This window comes from Dysidea avara, chromosome 1 (genome assembly GCF_963678975.1).
Source record: "Dysidea avara chromosome 1, odDysAvar1.4, whole genome shotgun sequence".
NCBI classification, from domain to species: Eukaryota; Metazoa; Porifera; class Demospongiae; order Dictyoceratida; family Dysideidae; genus Dysidea; species Dysidea avara.
In genome coordinates, this window is record NC_089272.1 from 8,769,843 (window position 1) to 8,791,133 (window position 21,291).

Below are 21,291 nucleotides of genomic sequence, written 5' to 3' on the forward strand. Positions count from 1 at the left end.
AAAACTATGAGAAAAAAAATCCCACACCAGGTGGTGACAATAGAGTGCTTAAACAATTAGATCACCACATGAAATACAAAAAAAATTAATTCCATTTTAGCCCATATGATTTAATTTGTAGAAGCCAGTAGCTATATAGCAGAGTTCAAACTCTTGCTAAAAGTATAAGGATTAAATTAGCACTTCAGGGACCTTCTTTAAACACACTTAAGAAATCATCCCTACCAAGAGTTAATAATAGTGGAGAGGAGAGCGTCTAACACAATAATTATTATAGACATGTTAACTAGTGCACATTGACAGAACAAAGAAATGTTATGATTAAAACAATCTTCACAAATAGAACTAAAAATCACAAAGCTTTACAGAGGAAACTCTTCACTCAAAATAATTATTTTTGTAGAGGCTCTGCCAGGCTTGCTAGCAATGTAAAACAAGTTGAAGTGCTATGCCTAGCATAATACGTAGGTGGATATTTTAAACTATGGAGCTTAATTCCAAATAGATCGAACTCCCTAACAAAGCAGTCAATGGAATGCGCAAATTGTAACAGAGCACTCAAAATCATAACTTCTCTAATAGAACAGTCACTTAATTTGTAGTGAAATACTCTAATAGAGCATTCACTGATAAAAAATTGAAATCTTTCAAGATAATTGTAAGTAATGTTGCTAACCTAGGAGTATAATGCAAGCATATTAGCATAATGGGAACACTGAATAGCATAATAGGTGAAAAATTTGGGAAGAATTTTGAGCATATTTGACTCAGGCCTAGGCTCTGTATTGTGCTAGACTCCACTATATTATTTACTCTTGTCCCTATACTATGAAGTTACAGTCGCATGGCAAAAGAAAGCCTCTATACTGATTAGCAATATTATTGTTACTTTGCTAGCCATTTTGGAGTATTCGACAATGTTCTGCACATTACACAGCTATACAGATGGAGAATATGCATACACATATAGTGCTGATCTGCTAGCATTATAATACTTCAACATGTCGTGCTGTCAGTAAAAAGAAATGGAACACAAAGGTAAGTTTATGATGTGTGCAAAGTATACATACTGTGGCATGCCAGGCTGAAGTGACGTCTAACAAAAAATCAAGCCTGTATCCTTAGAAATTATTGAGATATGCTTGTCTGAGGTCAATCAGTCAATCAGAAGAAATTCGCAACTCTGTGGCAGCCTGTAAGGTGTTGCATGCACTAAAGACACTTTTGGGCTTGATATTCACCTAACCAATACCGCATGCCATTAAAAGATTGTTAGGCTGGTTTCTGAATTTCTGCAACAGTACGCAGCTGGTAATCTTTTTTTCATGAGTGAGAAGGAACAAACTTGAATGATCCCTACTGTACAGCACTACCATCTGTATGATATCAAGTTTGGTTGTTTTTGTAGTTTTAGGCTAATTATAAAAGTTTTGCCTGCCACATACGGAAAACAATACATGATGGAATCAATTTACTTACTTCAACTGTTGGAGGCATGTTTCATTTTATCCTAACATTGGTGCACTAATAAGAATCAAAATCTTCTGCTGTCAGCAAAAAGAAAATGGGCACAAAGAAACTACTAGCACCACGTGTATTATGAACATAGTATCAGTGATGTCTGTCTTGTTGTGCTGTTCACTCTCACTGAATAACTGGCTAATCAATCAGGTTTCTAGAATACAGTGATAACTTTTAACAACTGATTATTGGCTCCCAAATGTTTCATTTAGAAACACACTCATGTTAGAGTAGTTCTTAAAGAGCTGAACACACCAATAAACTTCAGTGACTGCATGATGTCATGGCAATGCATTTTATCCACCCACTTTAATTTTACAAATTAATGTAAGTACAATTAAATTAAACACATGTGCTTAGCAAAAGGACATAATTTTGCTGTTGTTTATTAATTATACATATAGCTTTAAAAAGTAGGTGAATTATATGTGCCCACGTGCCCAGGATTGCACAACTATGTTTTGATACTGCAATTAGTTTTGTTTAGTATGAATCATTAGCAAATGACGTTTCAGTTTGTTTCTTTCATTAAATGATTTACTGCACTCCTGACAGGAGTATGGCTTCTCCCCTGTATGGATTCTTACATGACGGTGTAGATTACTGTAGTCTCCAAACAATTTACTGCAATGTTGACATCTGTATGGCTTCTCTCCGGTATGAACTAACAAGTGACATTGTAAGTTTGCCTTTTGCTTAAATGATTTACTGCAGTACTGACATTGGTGGAATTTAATGCATCGTCGATGTTGTTCTGGCTTCTGTCCATTATGAATTGGCAAATGATATTTTAGCTTACATTTCTCATTAAATGATTTACCGCAATGCTGACACTTGTATGGCTTCTCTCGTGTATGTGTTCTTATATGACGACGTAGATTGCTTTGATCTTGAAACAATCTACTGCAATGCTGACACTTGTATGGATTTTCGCCTGTATGTATTCTTGTATGACAACGTAGATTTCCTTGGTCTCGAAACAATTTACGGCAATACTGACATTGGTAAGGCTTCTCTCCAGTATGAAGTAATAAATGATGTTTCAATTTATCCTTTCCTTTAAATGATTTACTGCACTGTTGGCAGTGGTATGGTTTCTCCCCTGTATGAGTTCTAATATGACGACGTAGATTTTCTCTAAATTTCTTTTTGCAATACGGACACTGGTGAGGCTTCTCTCCAGTGTGAATTAATAAATGACGTTTCAGATATCTATTTCCCTTAAATGATCTACCGCAATACTGACACAGATGGGGATTTTCCTCAGTGCGAGGTTTTACATGTGTCTTCAGACTATCTTGTCCCACAATTTCTTCACTGCAAGAGCTGCTGCCATAAGGATCATCTCTACTATGAGTTTGTAAGTGTTCCTGTAGATCTTCATTGTGTGTAAAAGATTTGTCACAGAGTTCACATTGGAAGTGTTCACTATCACCAACTGGTATTGGTGTCTGTGATGAAGAATTGGAAACTTCTTGAGGGCTTGAGCAGACAGTGTAGTAGGAATCTACAAGCAAATATGCACCAAATAGTGTACTATACATCAATTTATTCTTAAAAATATGTGACTGGATTTTGGAAAAACGATCCAAATCGCACATTAGAAGTTTCGAGATAAACGGTTTTAAAGAATTGAAGCCAGCATAACTCTCCAAGGATAGCAAGCACGCGTATGAAATTTACACAAAAGATGCATCAATCTGTTACCTTTCAAGCCACTTCCAGTACTTGTAGCTGCTTGTACAGTTTCCCGCCAAATAAGATAGAAAATCTGAGCAGTTGGACGAGCGAAGTAGTATCACGAGTGCTCACAAAGGGGTGGAGGCTGGGGGGTGGCGGGGAAGGGCAAAAGATAGGCCTCAAAATGGAGGCAGACCACGATTGGAGTCCAGACACGAGAATACAGGGCTGTGCTGGCTCCTTAGTGTCTAATATGTAGCAAAATCTACAGAGAACACGTCTGGCCAACATTATAAGGCTTTCCACCAGTAAACCACTGATTCTTGCCAAGCCAGGTCCTTCACAAGGCCTGAAACCGCCATTTGGGCACTCCACACCACCCAGAAAAGACGTCTATTAAAACCAGCCTCGTGTAGTTTGAGTAGTGCTGAGGGTCAAACCTTGTAGTACGATAGTGTAGCTATCCACTGGTGGTGTTAGTTTGATTTTGCCTGATGTGCGATTTGGTTCGGTTCTGTAAAATCTGGTCACATATTAGCTTGTAGCAATTTAAACCATATACAGTGAAACCTAAAAATAGATACATAAGTAAAATCTCTGTACTAACAGGTGTGACTATTACATTTTAACCTCTAAAAGAAGGATCCTTAACACGCATACATGTACATAAAAAAATTCTTGGTCTCAAAATGTTTGTTATATTGTTGTGTTACTTATTAGGATGATGAGTATAATACTATAAGTCATTAAGTCTAAGTCCTTGAAATTAGGTTAGGTAATCCTAAGGCTGCAGCACATGTTGCTGTAAGACCTTCAGTGCTGGTCACTGTAAAGTGTTAATAATAATAATAATAACAACTCATGTCTCGGTTGCTGGCTAAGGTGATAATAAACAAATATCTGACTGGGTTTAACACAATCAACCAATTTGTGCAAAAAGTCAAAGCTGAGATAACACCAGCACGAAGTTGCTGTATTATCAGGCTAACACAAACTTGTCTTTAACTTGTTGGGCCTGCTTTTGGTAGACAGTTCTCTGGCAGCCTGTATAACCATACCAGACATCTGTACCATACTTTAGAGGATTCAAATACTCTGGACAGATGAGTGGGGAGCTGAATTGTGATATATGCCTTGTTAATGAGATTTCAGCCTATTTCATGCCACTGCATGTGGTCTGGTTACCATCCTCATTCAATTTGTAGTCTATTTTTTACCCACCCCACCCTCCACGCCTTTCGAGATCTCGTGATACAACACTGGTGAAAAACCTACCCAAAATGGTACAAAAGTTTGTGGTCACCAGATGCTCTTAAAGGCCACAAATTGCTCCATCATTGGTGAAATATCCATTGTGTAGCTGCCAGGGCTGGTGAGTTACAATGCTTTAAATAGTAAAATGCATTTTTCTGTGAATCAACAATGCACCCATATGGGTGAGTTTCCAAAATTGCATTTGAGGAATATGACCACTATTGTACTTAGTCACCTTAGGATTATTCTGTGCTAACTCTTTCCTGTGCTACATATATATATATATGCTTCTTTTCATTAAAAAGTATACACTTTAATGTGAGAAACCATGTGACAATGTATTAATATGGCAAGAGCTTTAATACAATTTCATCATATTCATCATCTGACTCAGATTAAAAGCAGCAAACTGAGAATCAAGGACAAATTATTAGAAATCAAGGACACACATTTCAAATTAGCTTATCCTATGCCCTACACTCACTGATATCAAGACACACGGTAGTGTGTCGTGCGGCCCAAGAAGCCGGCGCACAACACCCATAAGTATATTGACAGAAAGAAAGAAAATGCAATTTTTGCACCTTCGTAGCTCTGTGCTGCCTTGATGATACAAGATGATTTTTGCTGTGGACTGACATGCTACAACCGGTCCCCCCAAAATCGGTCCCCCCGGACCAGTTGCAGCAACCATACTTGGTCTCCCCGGACTACTTGCAGCACTGCAACTTGTCCCCCCCCCGGACAACTTACACCGCCACAGTTGGTCCCCCTCTGCCACAAGTGGTCCCCCACTGGCTTTATCATAGACTCAATAATAGATCTTTGAGAAGGCGTATAGGGCCAGGCACAAAGTGCTCCACTGTGCTGACCTAGCTTCCTGTTCCACTGTGGCTGTGTGGGCTTATAATTACTAGTATGCGTATGTGTCAGTTATACAAGATCGAAATACTCTAATAGAGCAGTCAGTCAATACTCTATAGAACAGTCATCTAACATCTACAGTTGCATTGGTACATTTAGCCTGCTAAGGATATCTTGCAAATGAAATGCATGCGATCTTGGATATGTCATTCTTTAGGTCTATAATAATAATCTGCTGGAATAAGTGTCACACTATACAACTCTTGATCAATGTAGTCCACATAAAAAGCAATATGATCTAAACCATTCAAGATATTTTGTTCTGCAAAAAGCTTTAGCTTCTGGGGGGCACAGATCGCTACTCCATATACTGGTGCACCCCCTTTGATAAACCCTGGATCAGCTGCTGTAAACATTAGGGGTAAAAACACTATAGCTAGCTATACAGTGGAACCTCTCTTAACAAACTCCCCGAATTAATAAGGACACAATAGAAAAAACCACCATAAATAAGGAAAAGCATTTTGGTCCCAACCAGTCTCGTGGTCAATACATTTTTACCTCTGAAAAAGGAAAACCTCTAGATTACAGCAAAAAGTGGCCAAAAATTTTGGGTCCCACAATGTCCATAATAGAGAGGTTCCACTGCACAATTAAACTTGCAGCTTAATTCCGACAAGATAAATTACATATAAATGACATAATAACAAAACTTTATCTGATACTATTATTAGTAGCTAACTATTATAACTGGTTCTGATTTCTTGTTTCCTATTCTGATTTGTTATTTGACTACAATATTTTCTATCATTTTATGTTTGGCATTTAAAATAATCGTTTGTTCTGTTATTTCTTTGTTCATTACCATAAGGAATGTTTAAGGTTGGTGAAACTCTTAAAGGAATCATAATTGACTGGAGTGATACCGAATCCAAAGGATTGCGGGAAGTGATTGGTGAAGAAACTGCTGAACTGGTACTGAAAGGCTGTAGTGTTCATTGGACAAGATATTACCAGAAAGTAGCAGAAAGGGTGTACTGCAGTGTTTCAAAGGGAAACAGAAGAGCAGCGGTTGAAGCCTTCTGCTTAATTGCAAAGAATAAAGATTGTAGCAGAAAGAAGCATGTACTACAATTGTTTGATGTGTTGCATGACACAGGAAACATCAAGTGAACAGCTTCGCATACCACTCTCTGAAGAGCAAATCACAATGTTTCTGGCTGTGATTGGTCAGGTGCCAAGCATTGGGTGGAATGGTGGACAAGAGAAAGCCATTTACAAATGTTGAGCAAACCATTTACGAAGATGGCTCCAGGTGTGCACCAAGAAGCACCAATGGTGTAGAAAGAGCCAATTCCTTAGTTAAGGGTGGTGACAGCAGAAAAAACCTTTGTTTTGTGCAATGCAGTCTTTCTATGAAGAAAATAAGGTTTTTGCTCAGTAGTATATTGCAGCTGACAGTGGATCGAAAATAACCTATTGATCAGAAGCATCTGAGGAACAGTGAATGAAGGCTGCAGTCAAAGAAAGGCACGACAATGTGGCAGTAAGGATAGTGCAGCAAGTTTGGGACCACCAGATAAGAAACAGCATTTTGACAACAGCCAGCAGCAGAAAAAAACTAAGAAGGGTCAAAGTAAACCAGGTAGAAAATTTGGTAATTGATAATGGAGGAAGGAATGAAGAGAAAGTTCGATACCATGATCGTGTATGGTACAGAGGATGGCTGTCAACTGTTAACCTTATCACAGGAAAATGGGTAGTCCGATTTTATGATGATGACGAGACGACAGAAGTTAATTTCCCTGACAAAGATGTGTGACTTGTCAATCAGAAGTAACTTGTGATTTTTGAACAGGACGGTTTACTTCCATCACTTTGTTAATGATTGATTAGTAGTTTATCACCAAAGCAGTATGCTAACATTTGTATGCATTGTTAACCAAAAGTTACCTCTTTTATTCGAGATACTCTAATAGAGCTGTCAAATCGAGATACTCTAATAGAGCAGTCACAGTAGTCTTTTGAGGAGTGATATAGCGAGCTATGTATCTAGTTATAAATAAGGAAATATAGTTGGTGAGGGCATCCATTGTCAGTAGGTGATGACTTTTTTTTTTTGGTATTCAACTTACAGCTAGGCTGAAGTTGCAATTCCAAAGTGGAACCTCCCTTTTTAAAAGTCTGGATCCGCCCCTGGTGCATAAACAATTGTTAGGAAATAGCATTCACTGACTCTTTATTATTGTATACGTTTCAGCAGATATACATAAATCCATTGTTTCAGCTTGATGTGTCATATATGTTTTCTACACTATTTATACATCTTTGGAATCATTTTGAAATTACATAAAAGCAGCTATTATGTTTACTTGTTTTTTTTTGTTTTGTTTGTGTACTATTTCCCTGTTAAGCAATTAGCTATGTTTCTGACTTCCTTTTATTTACAGGCCTGCATGATAGCCTTATCACATGTCCCTAGTAGGATAGCACCTACTATGTAATTTACTTTGTTTATATGGCTTTTCAAAATGACAGGATGGAACCAAAAGGCATAGCCTGTACAAGGATGCTTTCCTACATGCGAGTAAAAAACAAGGTAGTGTAAGCAATCAATTTTCAACACTCTTATTTCTGCAAACACTACCTTTGCTTTAAACATTCCTCAGACACAAATTTTGGCAAACATATTCCACTTGATATTGTACAGGTTTTGCTGTACCCTAAGTTTGATGTCAATGGCTCCCTCCCTTGACCAGTACCAGCTGAAAAGGTGAGGAGGCAAAATAATCAGTTACCATCACCATGACTCATTTGTGACTGGGCCTGCAAAAACAGGGCATGTGGGTACAAACTACATCCGATCACTGTACCAGTTGTATCTCACTACTGGAAAGGAATATTTGTATTCTGTAACTTGCATCATAAAACTTATTAAATGCTTACTAAGCGCTAAAAATTGCATTGTCATAGCACAATGGTACAAAGTTATGAGTGATCAAAGGTTGAAAAAGTAGGCAAAAATCATGTGCTCACATGCCCTATTTTCGCAGGCCCAGTAACAATTGTCGGAGCTCACATATATTTGTGTTTCACATATCAGAAGATTATCTGACCACTGGCTAAAATTCTGAAGCCATCAAAAATTTGATAAAATTCCCATGTAACTATGAGTTCCTTTAATTTTCAGCATGTAAACTTGTGTAACACAAGAGTTTTGAATTATTTTTGTAAAAATGCACACAAATTGTTTGATAGTTCAATACACAATGGTCATTTAATAGTTTTACAGCAACTAACAGTGAAACCAGTTCCCTGCCAATGCTAAATCCTCTGCTTTATTCTTGATATCCTGGATGCTTTTATAGATAGTGCTACATAGTGTGATGAAAGGCTTGCTCAAAGTCCAATGTAGCACACTATGCATCTTATCAATTTACTAGATGATAGTACAATATTCTGGTCTATATTCTCACTAACCTCTGCTTTCAGTACAACTGCTATATCCACTTAAATCACAAGTTAGTCTCAACAGTTCAACCATCAAGTTCGACAGCAGCTGTGCTGTGTTTTATTATGGTATTTTCAGTGAATGCTGGAGTTAATGTTTGCCTTGGCTTGTTTCCTTTATTGTTTGGTGATCAACATTGAAGCAGAAACAGATATTAGACTGCCACAGACTTTAAAGTGACAGGCACCAAGTACCATTGAAGGTGCAAGGTTCCAAATCCATAATAACGAAAATACATTAGCCGTCAATTTTCTTTATCATGAAACGTAATTAGTAGAAGTAGTATAATAGCCTTTAACACACTCTAATTTCTAATTGGGTCAGTCATAGCAAAGATATTCATTTAGAAATGTAAACATGGATCAAAACTCTGTGTGGTAACCATCACTTTTGGAGGGGGGGAGGTTGATACAAATTGCTAAAATGTGACGGATTTGCGAAAGGGAGTCTTCCATACACATCCAATTTACGAACTTTGGAAATTCATAACTACAGATTGGCACTTGGACAGCAGTGAGCACCAACATAGGTTGATGGATGAAAAAAATTCAGCTTTGTATTTGTCTTGAACACTAAGCTAAGATCATATAATCAGATGTGTGTGAAAGACCCCTTTTTGCAAATCTGGTCATAAATATTGTCAACCATGCCACTATTTTATACCATGACATTTTGCCGTTTCCCATTCAATAATTGAAATGTGCATTCCAGTAATTGAGTCAATCCAATAATTGACTACTTATGCTACAAGGATGAAAGATACAGAAAAGAATCCTAGACCCAGTGGTGACTTGCTAAGCAACATGCAATTCTAGGCATGCGCCAAGGGAGCCACAACAGCTGGGATCCGAGATCTTGCCTGCATTCAACCACTACTTAACTTCTCACCAATTGAATAGGAATTTCAGTGTTGGAAACTCTAATAAAAGCACACATTTGTATTCCTAGAGCTATGGTCTTGATCACAATAATTGTAGAGCTGTGTTTTCAAGACAACTATTCAGTACACACTCTTTCCATGCATTAAAATTATCTCCAATCTATGGCATGACAGTTGCAATGATCACATGATCTGCTGCAAAATTATTCTAATAAAAGCACATGCATTCCTATTCTACACACTGTTATCATCCACTGATTTATCTCCTGTGGCATAAGAAAGTAAGGAAAGGGACATAAAGCATATAATGAAAAGTGAAAGCATGATGAAACGGTAGAATACAGATACCTACAGGTACAGTTATGTAATATTAGGCAGGCATCATGTGATTAGTCATGTGAATTCTTTGTTTTAAACTGCTTGGCATAAAATCTTCCCTATACAGTATACTTCCCTGTAAAGGTACTTTCACAATGCATTTTATGCCAATGACAGTGGCGTAAAAGCTTGTCATTAAGTACTTAATGACAAGCTTGGCGTAAAATCTTGCCTTTAGGGTTAAAGAAATGATTGGCATAAAATCTTGTCTTTAGGCTTAAAGACAATTTTTGTCATTATACGCCAACGTCTGCACAACCTGACCAAACACCAAAGGTCTCACATACAAGAGGGATAAAATCTCCTCCATTATCATTCACAATGTCCTGGTCGAGGTCCTGGTTGTCCTTAGCTATCTCACCAACAGCAGCGGCCACCCCAGCCTGAGAAGAAGCAGAAGATATGACAGCAGACTGAGTGGTACTCCTGACGGAGAGATCAAAATAGGCAGGACAACCAAGATGAAAGTCAGGGTGGTATATGTCGCCAGGACGAGATCGGTCAGATGGAATGCCTTGCTCCCTAAGAACACCAGGGTGATCTTGGAGCAAGGCATGGTGTACAACAGACACTAAAGCATTATGACGCTGGATCCTCAAGGGACCATGAGAGCACCCCAGCAGATGATCACCAAACTGGTCAATGACAGATAGACAAGTACAGAGTGGTAAAGAAGGGAACAAAGGAATGCCAAGCCACAAACGTAAAGCTATAGTAAAATCGTGAGGAGGAATAGCTAGACCCAAAGCAGGCTGTGGAAGTGCTTTAAGCCAACCACTGCTGGTGCCAGAAGAATGTGATAAAGCACGCAGACGTGCTTGATCACAAATGGTGGAACTGCTTACAAGCTGTTTAAAAAGTGAATCATCTAAAATGGCTTGAAGGTCAGTTTGAGAGGAGTTTTGCAACACAGAAACAGACATACCTTCGAAGAAAGCGAGGGAACAATCCTCCCCGGGAAATGGCATAAAAACATCAAAAGTTTCCACTAAACGTGACACTAAAATACGGGAAGAATTACAGGACCCCACAAATGCAGGAGCAGCAGAACGCTCAGATTCACGTAGGCCCAAGCCTCCTAACCTAAATGGCAAGGTGGCTTGTGTCATATTCCTCTGTTTTCGTTGTTATCGATAATGTCTTACTTAGTCAAGAAGACGGCAAAATATTCTCGACAAACGCCTTCTGTTGTGTCCTCTGCTTTCAGAAAAGATATCTCCACGTATTGTCACCATCACAATGCACGAGAAAAGTTCGTACGAGTTATGCGTTAATTAGCAACCAAGTGATCTGATTGGTTGCACCTGATTCTCGTAATCTGGCACAAGTACGCAGTGCTAGACAGACCCTTAATCTCTAATTGAAGGGGCGGCCGCGCCAGACAACGTACGAATAGCCACTCCGTATAATTAATATAAACCGCGTATCACGTGTGTGCACTTGAAATAGGCCACGTGATCATTGTCAATCGAGTGGAACTTGTTCTTGGTTATGGCTCTACATTGCGGTACTCGTACTTTAATGTATTTTAGTGTTTAAAAATATTATACTTCCCTCTCAAGACCTGGACTGCCATCAATAATAATAGTATAAATCGCGTATCATGTGTGTTCACTTTTCACTTTTCACTTGAAGTGTTACTATGCAGGGACTTTTCAAGGGATATCCCTCAATAGGTCACGTGATAATTGTCAGTCAGGTGGAATTTATTTATTTCCATTAATGCACATGGAGCTTGTGTTGTTGCTTTCGTTAATCAATCATTATGCACATACCATGGTGCAAAAACATTTGTAACAAATTGTTGGAATGTGGTTCGTGGTTTTCCGGTATGAGCTTGTGTTGTGGCTTTCAACTTTTGCAACAGATTGCTTGAATGTACATATGCATGTGGTTTGCCAATGATTGTGTATATGAGTTGGGGTTGTTCCGCACAGCTTGCACAATATTCAGATGTTTGCAGGACGACACAAGGTTAAGTGAGACCTGTAAAAGAACAAGCACGAACTTAACCTTAAACACACATGCAACTAACCTGGAACATCAGTCGCAACACCAAAGACACTTGCTTGGATATCCTCATGGCTTAACTATGTGTAATTAATCTGCACTAAACAGAATCTACAACACAATTTTCTTTTCTGCAAGAACTTTTTAGCACCAAGTAAGGGCACTACCATCTCACCTACAAGAGCATTTCACAAGAGATGTGATATTGACTTGAGTACAACCAATATGTGGTGTATGTTTGTGAACATGTGTGTATAGTGTTTGCACATTTTGTGTTCATCTTGTGCTTGTATATGATGTAAGCATGTGTTTGTATGTAGGTGAAATAAATTAATAGTATGATGTTTGTGATCTCTTTTATAACCCTTAGCAAAGCATCTAGCTCTACGAGTGGCAAACCAATTTGGTAAGTTGTCCTCAGGACACTATGGTAGTGGCCATAACAGGTTTTATTCATTGATAAGTACAGAATAATTGATATACTCCAATAGAACAATCAAGTAATAAATACTCTAATAGAACATTCAGGCAATAAAATACTCTAATAGAATAGTCATTGAACAATATAGCTGAATATTTACATCTCTGCCTGAAAACACTCCCAAATACCAGATGCAATCTCAGAGTTGCTATTTCAAGATGGTGGCATTCCCCAAGATTACCTAGAAAAGCATGCTTTGCAAATAAGTGCTTTACACACATCTTTGGTAACCCTGACTGTAGCCATTATTGCTTGACATTACCAGTAATTTCCACTGGCCCTTGTCCTAATAAAAAATTAACAGCTACTATAGGAATGTATGTTATATACTCACCACCTATCAGCATGCAGATTATTTTGTGTTTGGTTGCAACACATCTACAAGGCAGAATTCATCATACACTCCCATATGACTTGAACATTGGGTCTGTAAATTATATAACTGACAAAAATTAGTGATATCCCCCAAAAACACCTTCGCTGTAAAAAAGGTGTGTCCAAGGTACTACAAGTATCTGTAATCCCATGTAAAACAGATAAGCTATAGAAAAAACACTCCATGAAATTAATTGGTAACTGAAAGAGCTGATATCTATAGAGCGGCCAAGAATCAACAATGTTACTACAACTGACTATGATTACCAAAGTACACCTTGGCTGTAGAACAGTCAAGTAGAAGTAACTGGCAACCAAAACAGCTGATATCTGAAGTGGCCAAGAATAAAAGTTAAGTTGATACAACTTGCTACAATTATTAACTTACAACATTGAATCTTAATTATTCAACTGTGTTCTATACATTCACCCTAGCTACATCCTAAATTAATTCTTTGTAACTCTAATTGGCTGGTAATTCGGCCACCTTTTTTTCTTTACTCTGACTATTGAAAAGGCGGCCAAATTACCAGCCAATTAGAGTTACAAAGAATTAATTTAGGACGTAGCAAGGATGTATAGAACACAGTTGAATGATTAAGATTCAATGTTGCAAGTTAATAATTGTAGCAAGTTGCATCAACTTAACTTTATTCTTGGCCGCCTCAGATAGCAGCTGTTCTAGTTGCCAGGTACTTTTATTTGCCTGTTCTACAGCCAAGGTATTCTTTGGTAATCATAGTCAGTTGTAGTAACATCATTGATTCTTGGCCGCTCTAGATATCAGCTCTTTCAGTTACCCATTAATTTCATGGAGTGTTTTTCTACAGCTTATCTGTTTTACATGGGGTAACAGATACTTGTAGTTTCTTGGACGCGCCTTTTTTTACAGCAAAGGTGTTTTTGGGGGTAATAGATAATGGAACAGAAATAAAATCACCCATAGTTTTGATTACTTGGATGGGCCAGTCATCAAGTCCTGGGGATTTGCTGTTTTGAAGATTGGTAATTTTACTTTAAGACAATCTCGGGAATATATAATATCAATAGAATCAGTAATAGGAGGAGCACTATGTGATGTTTGTGGTCTCACCACTAAAGCACTAAAGCACTAATCACTTCAATCATGGCCTAAGCAAGTCTGGAGGGAAACTGTCAAAACTCCAAACTGCGCATGCGTACATTTCATACATTAATTGGTACAATCAATAATTAATACATTAAAATATTAAGTCCATCATTACACCTCCACCCTAACAATTACATAATCATAAAATAAAATAAATGTACTAGTCATACAATAACTACTAGTTAAGTCATTACAAGTCTCTAGGGCTCTTATGTGTATCTTTTTGGAGGTTTACGATTAGTCCGTACTGGATAACGTCTAGGAGGAGGTGACAAGCCAGTTGATTCTGCCTCAGGCACTGTTGAGGGATTTCCTTCCTGGCTAGGGGTACCTTGTGTGTCCTCTCCAATTATATCAGGGATGGCAGGCACATTTGGAACTGTCTCACTCTCTGTCTCACTCACAGGCACATCTGACAAACTAATAGGTGCATCTGCCATATGGGGTGTTCCCACATAAACATCAGTGGATCGCAACTGATCAATATGGCGGCGCCAAAACATTCCTGTTTTAAGCTGTACTAAGTACGTCAATGGACCTAGAACTTCTACAATCACCCCCGGCACCCATTTGGGTCCTGCCCGCAAGTTTAGTACCATGATATTTTGCCCCACAACATACTTCCTACTCCGGCAATGGAGATCATGCTAAAACTTCTGGTTTTACTGTTTGCTAAGGACTGCAGTATCTACCTTTGGCTTAAGAAGATCTAGCCTTGTCCTTAAGGTCCTTTTTAGAAACAACTCGCTTGGTGGTGCATTGGTGGTAGCATGGGGTGTGCTTCTATACGAGAGTAGAAAACTAGCTAAACGGTGAGATGTTGTACGACCATCTTTCTCACTGGCCTTCATGGCCTTTTGAAAGTCTGAACTAGTCTCTCTACCGCCCCATTGGATGATGGGTGTAGGGTGCACACTTAATATGTTTTACCCCATTGTTCCTCATGAACGTGGCAAATTCTTCCGACGTAAACTGCGGACCATTATCCGTGACTACCTGCTCAGGCAACCCATACGATGAAAATATCTTGCGCAACTCTTGAATAGTTTTATTAGCTGTAATACTGGTCATTTCAACTATTTCGGGCCACTTAGAATGTGCATCACAAAGTAACAAAAACATTTGGCCACAAAAAGGCCCTACAAAATCCACATGAACCCGCTGCCATGGCTTACTGGGCCATAACCAAGGGTGGAGTGATGCCTTGGGTGGTACATTCCTAACAGTTTGGCATGCTTGACATTCTTTCACCACTGCCTCAATATCTTTGTCCACTCCATCCCACCAAACATAACTCCTCGCCACAGCTTTCATCCTTACAATCCCAGGATGATCTTGATGTAGTTCCTCCAAGACCTGTTTCTGAATTGCTTTGGGTATCACAACACGTATTCCCCAAAGCAGGCAGCCACCTTCAATAGTAAGCTCATCTTTCCGATTCTTGTAGACTGCTAAGTCAGCACTTACCCGAGCAGGCCATCCTGATCGGGTGTACCTATATACTTTACTTAAAACGGAATCTTTCTTAGTTGCTAACTCTACTTCTTTGGATGTAACAGGCAATGCTGATATCTGGGCAACATTAAATAAGCTTGCTTCATCAAAATCATTGGTTTCTGCTTCAACAGGGAGGCGTGACAACCCATCAGCATTAGCATGTTGGTGTGTTGGCCTATACTCAATATCATATGAGTAAGCTGCCAAGATTATGGCCCAACGCTGCAGCCTCGCTGCAGCCAGTGGTGGAATGGCCTTCTTAGGACCCAGCAGCATAACTAATGGTTTATGATCTGTTACTAGAATAAAGTTTCTACCATACAGGTAAGTATGAAACTTTTGTACACCAAATATAAGTGCTAATGCCTCCTTATCTATTTGTGAATAATTCTTTTCAGATCTTGAGAGAGTACGGGAAGCGTAAGCGATGGGCCTTTCACTACCATTGTCATACACATGAGAAATAACAGCCCCAATTCCATATGACGATGCGTCTGCAGCAAGTTTTAATTTCTGAGTGATGTCGTAATGTGCTAACACTGGTGCTGATGCCAAACGTTCTTTGGCTTGTTGGAAAGCTTTATAACACTTTGCTGACCACTTCCAACTACTTCCCGCCTTCAGCAGTTGGTTAAGAGGGTGGAGTAGAGATGAAAGATTGTCCACAAATTTCCCATAATAATGTAGCAGCCCAATTACAAGGAAGGACCTCAGTTGTTGTGCATTTTGTGGTACTGGAGCATTTAAGATAGCCTTGACTTTCTCTGTTGTTGTATGAACACCACTAGAGTCAATACAGTGGCCCAAGTATTCTACTGAGGGTTCCATGAACTTGCACTTCTCAACCTTGACCTTTAAGCCTTGTTCCTGTAATCGTTTCAACACTTTTTCAAGGTTTTGTAAATGCTCCACATCTGTTTTACCCGTAACGAGAATGTCATCAAGGTAGCATATAGTATGCGGTATTCCTTGTAACAACGAATCCATTGTCTTTTGGAGCAATGCTGGGGCAGATGCTACCCCAAGGGCACTCGGGTATACTGGTATAACCCTTGATGGGTGTTGATAGTGACATATTTACGGGACTCGCAATCTAGTTCAATTTGTTGATACGCTTGACTCAAGTCAAGTTTCGAAAACTTCTGACCACCTGCTAATTGGGCCATTAGTTCATCTGGCCTTGGCAATGGGTACTTGTCTACCACTAAAGCAGGATTAATTGTTACCTTGTAGTCCCCACATACTCTTAGGGCTCCATCACCCTAGGGGACAACTACCACAGGGGCAGCCCATTCACTATGAATAACTCTTTCTAATATACCTAATTCTTCTAGCCTGGAGAGCTCCCTTTCTAAGGTTTCTTTCAATGCCAAGGGCACTGGGCGGGGCTTACAAAACTTTGGAACAGCTTTTGGTTGAACTTCAAGATGAGCCTTTCCTGTCTTAAATTTTCCTAATTGGTCATTGAAAACCTCAGAATACCTCTCTAGCAGTGGCAAGTGACATACAGACTTGATATTAGCCACAGTCTGTGCAACACTCCTCCAGTCCAGTCTAATGTGTCTAAGCCAATCCCTCCCTAGGAGACTAGAGCCTACCCCCTTTACCACATACAATACATAAGGGCCCTTTTGTATACCATAACATACATCAACAACAATTTGTCCAAGTACCTGAACTTGTTCTTCAGTATAGGTCTTCAATCTCATAGAAGATCGCTGTAGGGTCTTGCTGGGGAAATGCCTCTTGTATGTCTCCTCAGATACCAGAGTGACAGCTGCACCAGTATCGACTTCAAACATTAATGTGGTGCCTTCTACACACAACTCCACAGTAAATGGTCTAGTTGCCTTGCCAGTCACTTGGTCAATTGGCTAACTCTCTGAAGACTCATCAATCCATTTGGCCTCTCACGATCCTGTCTGGCTTGTAGAAGGTTTGTTCGGCAACCTAGACTTGCAGACCTTAGCCAAATGTCCTGTTTTGCCACATTTAAAACACTTAGCATTCTTGTGGTGACAGTCTCTTGTCTGATGTCCATGTGTTCCACAACGTATGCAAGCACCTTGCTTGTCACATAATTCCTTAGTCTTTGGTGTCTGAACCTTCAACACTTGACTAGCATTAGCTGATCCCTTTTCCTTCAACTGTGTAGACTGTTTCTCAGCAGCTTCCACACTGCGAGCAATATCCACTGCTTTAGTCAAGGACAGGTTAGATTCAAGTAACAAACGTTTCTGCGTGTTATCATGACGAATACCACACACCAGACGGTCTCTCAAGACTTGTTCCAAGTATTGCTCAAATTCGCAGTGGGTAGCTAGACGCCTCAACTCCGCCAAATATTCACTAACGCTCTCGCCTTCGGCTTGGTCTCGCCTATGGAAGTGGAATCTCTCCGCTATCACTAGTGGTTTAGGGTCAAAGTGACGCTGCAATGTGTCTGTAAGATCCTGAAAAGTCTTGTCGCGCGGTTTTGTAGGCGCCAACAAACTGCGTAGCAGTGCGTAAGTGTCACTTCCAATGGCCGTGAGTAAGACTGCCACTCACTTTTCATCTCCTTGAATGCCATTGGCATCCATAAACAACTGCACGCGTTCCAAATAGGCGTCAATTTTGTCCTTGTCAGGGTTGAACACTGGTAACGAACCAATCAAGTCGAAGTAGCGGCCATTATTACATCAGGATAAACAACGCGTACGTACGTAGTCTATATCCTCGTCTCCAGTTGTGATGTTTGTGGTCTCACCACTAAAGCACTAAAGCACTAATCACTTCAATCACAGCCTAAGCAAGTCTGGAGGGAAACTGTCAAAACTCCAAACTGCGCATGCGTACATTTCATACATTAATTGGTACAATCAATAATTAATACATTAAAATATTAAGTCCATCATTACACACTAGATGGATAAGTTGTAGGGATGGTAGTGGTATCTTCACTTGTAAAAACACTAGAAAAATAATTATTAAAAAGTGTAGCCATATCATCATCAGAATTGACCAAGGAGCAGTCAGGACAAAGTAACTCAGAGATAACCGGTCAGATCTTCATTTTTGAGTTAATGTAACTCCAAAAAGCTTTTGGATTTGAATTTGCAGAGTGGTCTCTCAATCATTCTTCAGATTGCAGGTTAAGTTCCTCAGTTGTTTATTAACAGACTTGGAATTGGATAGATCACTAGTAGAGTGAGTTAAGATATTTCTTCCATAACTTGTTTTTCTTTTTCTTAAAAGTGAACACATCGGAATTGGTAGAGACTTTTTTTTGTATGATTACTTCACACTTTGGAGTGACGTTGGACGATCACCTTTCATGGTCTACCCATGTTACTAATGTTGCTAGTAAGGCTACAAGGATGTTAAACTTTCTCAAACACCACCTTACTAAATGTTCAACTGATATCAAGCATACTTATTATTAGTTCGACCATTAATGGAATACGCATGTGTTGTTTGGGACCCACATTACATTGTACAAATAACACTTTTAGAAAAAGTCCAGAGGCGTGCTGCAAGATGGGTCCTTTCTGACTATAACTATCACAGTAGTGTCAGTAGTATGCTGGAACAGCTTAATTGGTTGCCATTAGCAAAGAGAAGGAAGCAACAAAGACTAAACATCTTTACCAAATAATGCACGACATGATTGGCTTATCTCTACCTGATTACTATCACTTTACCACCACACATACTAGACAAAATCACCCATTCCACCTAATGATACCATCCACAAGTACCACTGCACATATGACAAGCTTTTTCCCGAAGACGATCAGATAATGGAATGTACTACAAATACCTCTGACAGAAATGGACAATTTAACAAAATTTTCAGAGGCCATAGTTGAATGTCTATAATGTATTTACTTGTACCATGTAGGGCCTAATCAGCCTCGGCTGTCTGCCCTATTTAACCAATAATAATAATAATGACCAGAAGCCATTAAACTGTGTCAACTGAAACCCGTCTACATGACAACTGAATCCCTCTATTAGCTAGAGCCTCTTGGTCATCGATCCACGCTTTACAGTGAGCAGTGACGCAGCAATGTTAACGTCATGCAATTAAAACTCCGGCGTTAAAAATTTTTGTACTCAGTTTCACCAGACCCTATTCTAGGTATAAGGACAGGCGGCGCGAGACTAGCCATGTTTCTGATTAAAATAGCCCCTAAACTTTGTCAGGCCAAGATCAGTTTGTCAACTCATAAAAATATGCACATTTTACTAGCATTTATTACAAATTACCTGAAACCATAGCGAACCAAAGTCAAACTAGCTGTAAAATAGTCACCCAGCGCCTTCTTACTTACTAGCGCCTCTACAAATAATTATCGTGTTTGTTTAAGACATTCAGAGCTTTTTAAAACAGCTTTTAAGGCTTCACAACCATCTGAAAAGGCCAAAATAGCAAAAATCAACAGTGAGACACTACTAAGAGGTGATTATTTGCTGCTTCAAAATGCAGAGAATCTTGCTCTCCCCAACCACCTACAACTTACCCTGTTTATGTCCACCCCCCTTCCTACCAGCTCCTAGATTCGCCCCTGGTGACTACTTGCGTGGGTCTTCATCTGCATCATCTGTAGTGCTAAAACAACGCTTGCTTGTAGTGTGGGTATTAGGGGAAGCGTCTAATACCCACACTACAAGTAGTCACCAGGGGCGACTACTTGTAGTGTGGGTATTTTGGGTATTCGAAACCTTTCATAGTGTGGTTAGTTGCTTGTAGTGTGGGTATTCGAAACCTTTCATAACCCTTACGTAATATGAAGCTCAAAAGCATCCAGACTTCCTACTGTAGACTTCCTACATTCCATTATCTGAGTTACTCTTTTCACCCTATTTCATATCCCTGTAGAACTTAGACAAAAACCGGTGAACCAAAAAGGCGAAAAAAAGTGCAATCCTGAAGGAGAATCGAATCCGGGATTCCATTGTGATAGTCCAGTGTGCTACCGATTATGCTACAGCTGCTAGTTCCTTTGATTCCCTTCTTTTCTATCTTATAAATGTGACTCACGAAGTAAGCTGTATATAGTAAGAAGAACCTAACCCTAAAGGTGAAGAAGAAACCAAAGCTGAACTCTAACCCTAACCCTAACTGCTAACGCTAATACTACTAGACGCTTCTCCTAAAGTCGACTACTCGTGGCAACTAGCTACTGGACGCTTCCCCTAAAGTCGACTACTCGCGGAAACTACTAGACGTGTGCTCTAACGTCGAAGAGAGAGAGCAACAACTACAGTAGGAAGTCTGGATGCTTTTGAGCTTCATATTACGTAAGGGTTATGAAAGGTGGTGAAAAGAGTAAGTACGCGTGATCTTCCAGCTCCCGGTTCCCGGTTTTTACCAAGCAATCTCCCGCTCCCATTCCCTTCCCGGTTTTACAAATACCCAGAGATTTCAGATTCTTCATCAAGATTCCAGATTCCATTTATGGATTCCAAGTGATTCGTGTCGGATTCCAGTTGAAGTCGGACCCCCACTTATAAAAAAATGAAAACTATGATGATCATAACACACGTACATACTGAAAACTACAACATACTACTACTTATTACCCAACTATATACTTATTACTACCTATACGTACTTAACCAATGTCAAATTAGGAAATATACGGAAAGCTACCGGAATAGCTATTACTGATGGAGCAGGACCAGTCCGTTATTGACGTTCCTATCTTTACTCTTCCAACAGAGCT

At 39.4% G+C, this 21,291-nt stretch overlaps 1 protein-coding gene across 1 annotated transcript; it reads right to left on the reverse strand.

Moving 5' to 3' along the window:
* Positions 1-1,983: 1,983 nt before the first annotated feature.
* LOC136254695 (gastrula zinc finger protein XlCGF57.1-like) lies at positions 1,984-12,171 on the reverse strand. Its single transcript, XM_066047454.1, has 4 exons — positions 12,124-12,171; positions 11,988-12,074; positions 10,348-10,471; positions 1,984-3,028 (listed from the first exon to the last, which is right to left on the reverse strand). The coding sequence occupies exons 1-4, from the start codon at positions 12,169-12,171 to the stop codon at positions 1,995-1,997; spliced, it is 1,293 nt and encodes a 430-aa protein (XP_065903526.1). The 3' UTR covers positions 1,984-1,994.
* Positions 12,172-21,291: the final 9,120 nt, after the last annotated feature.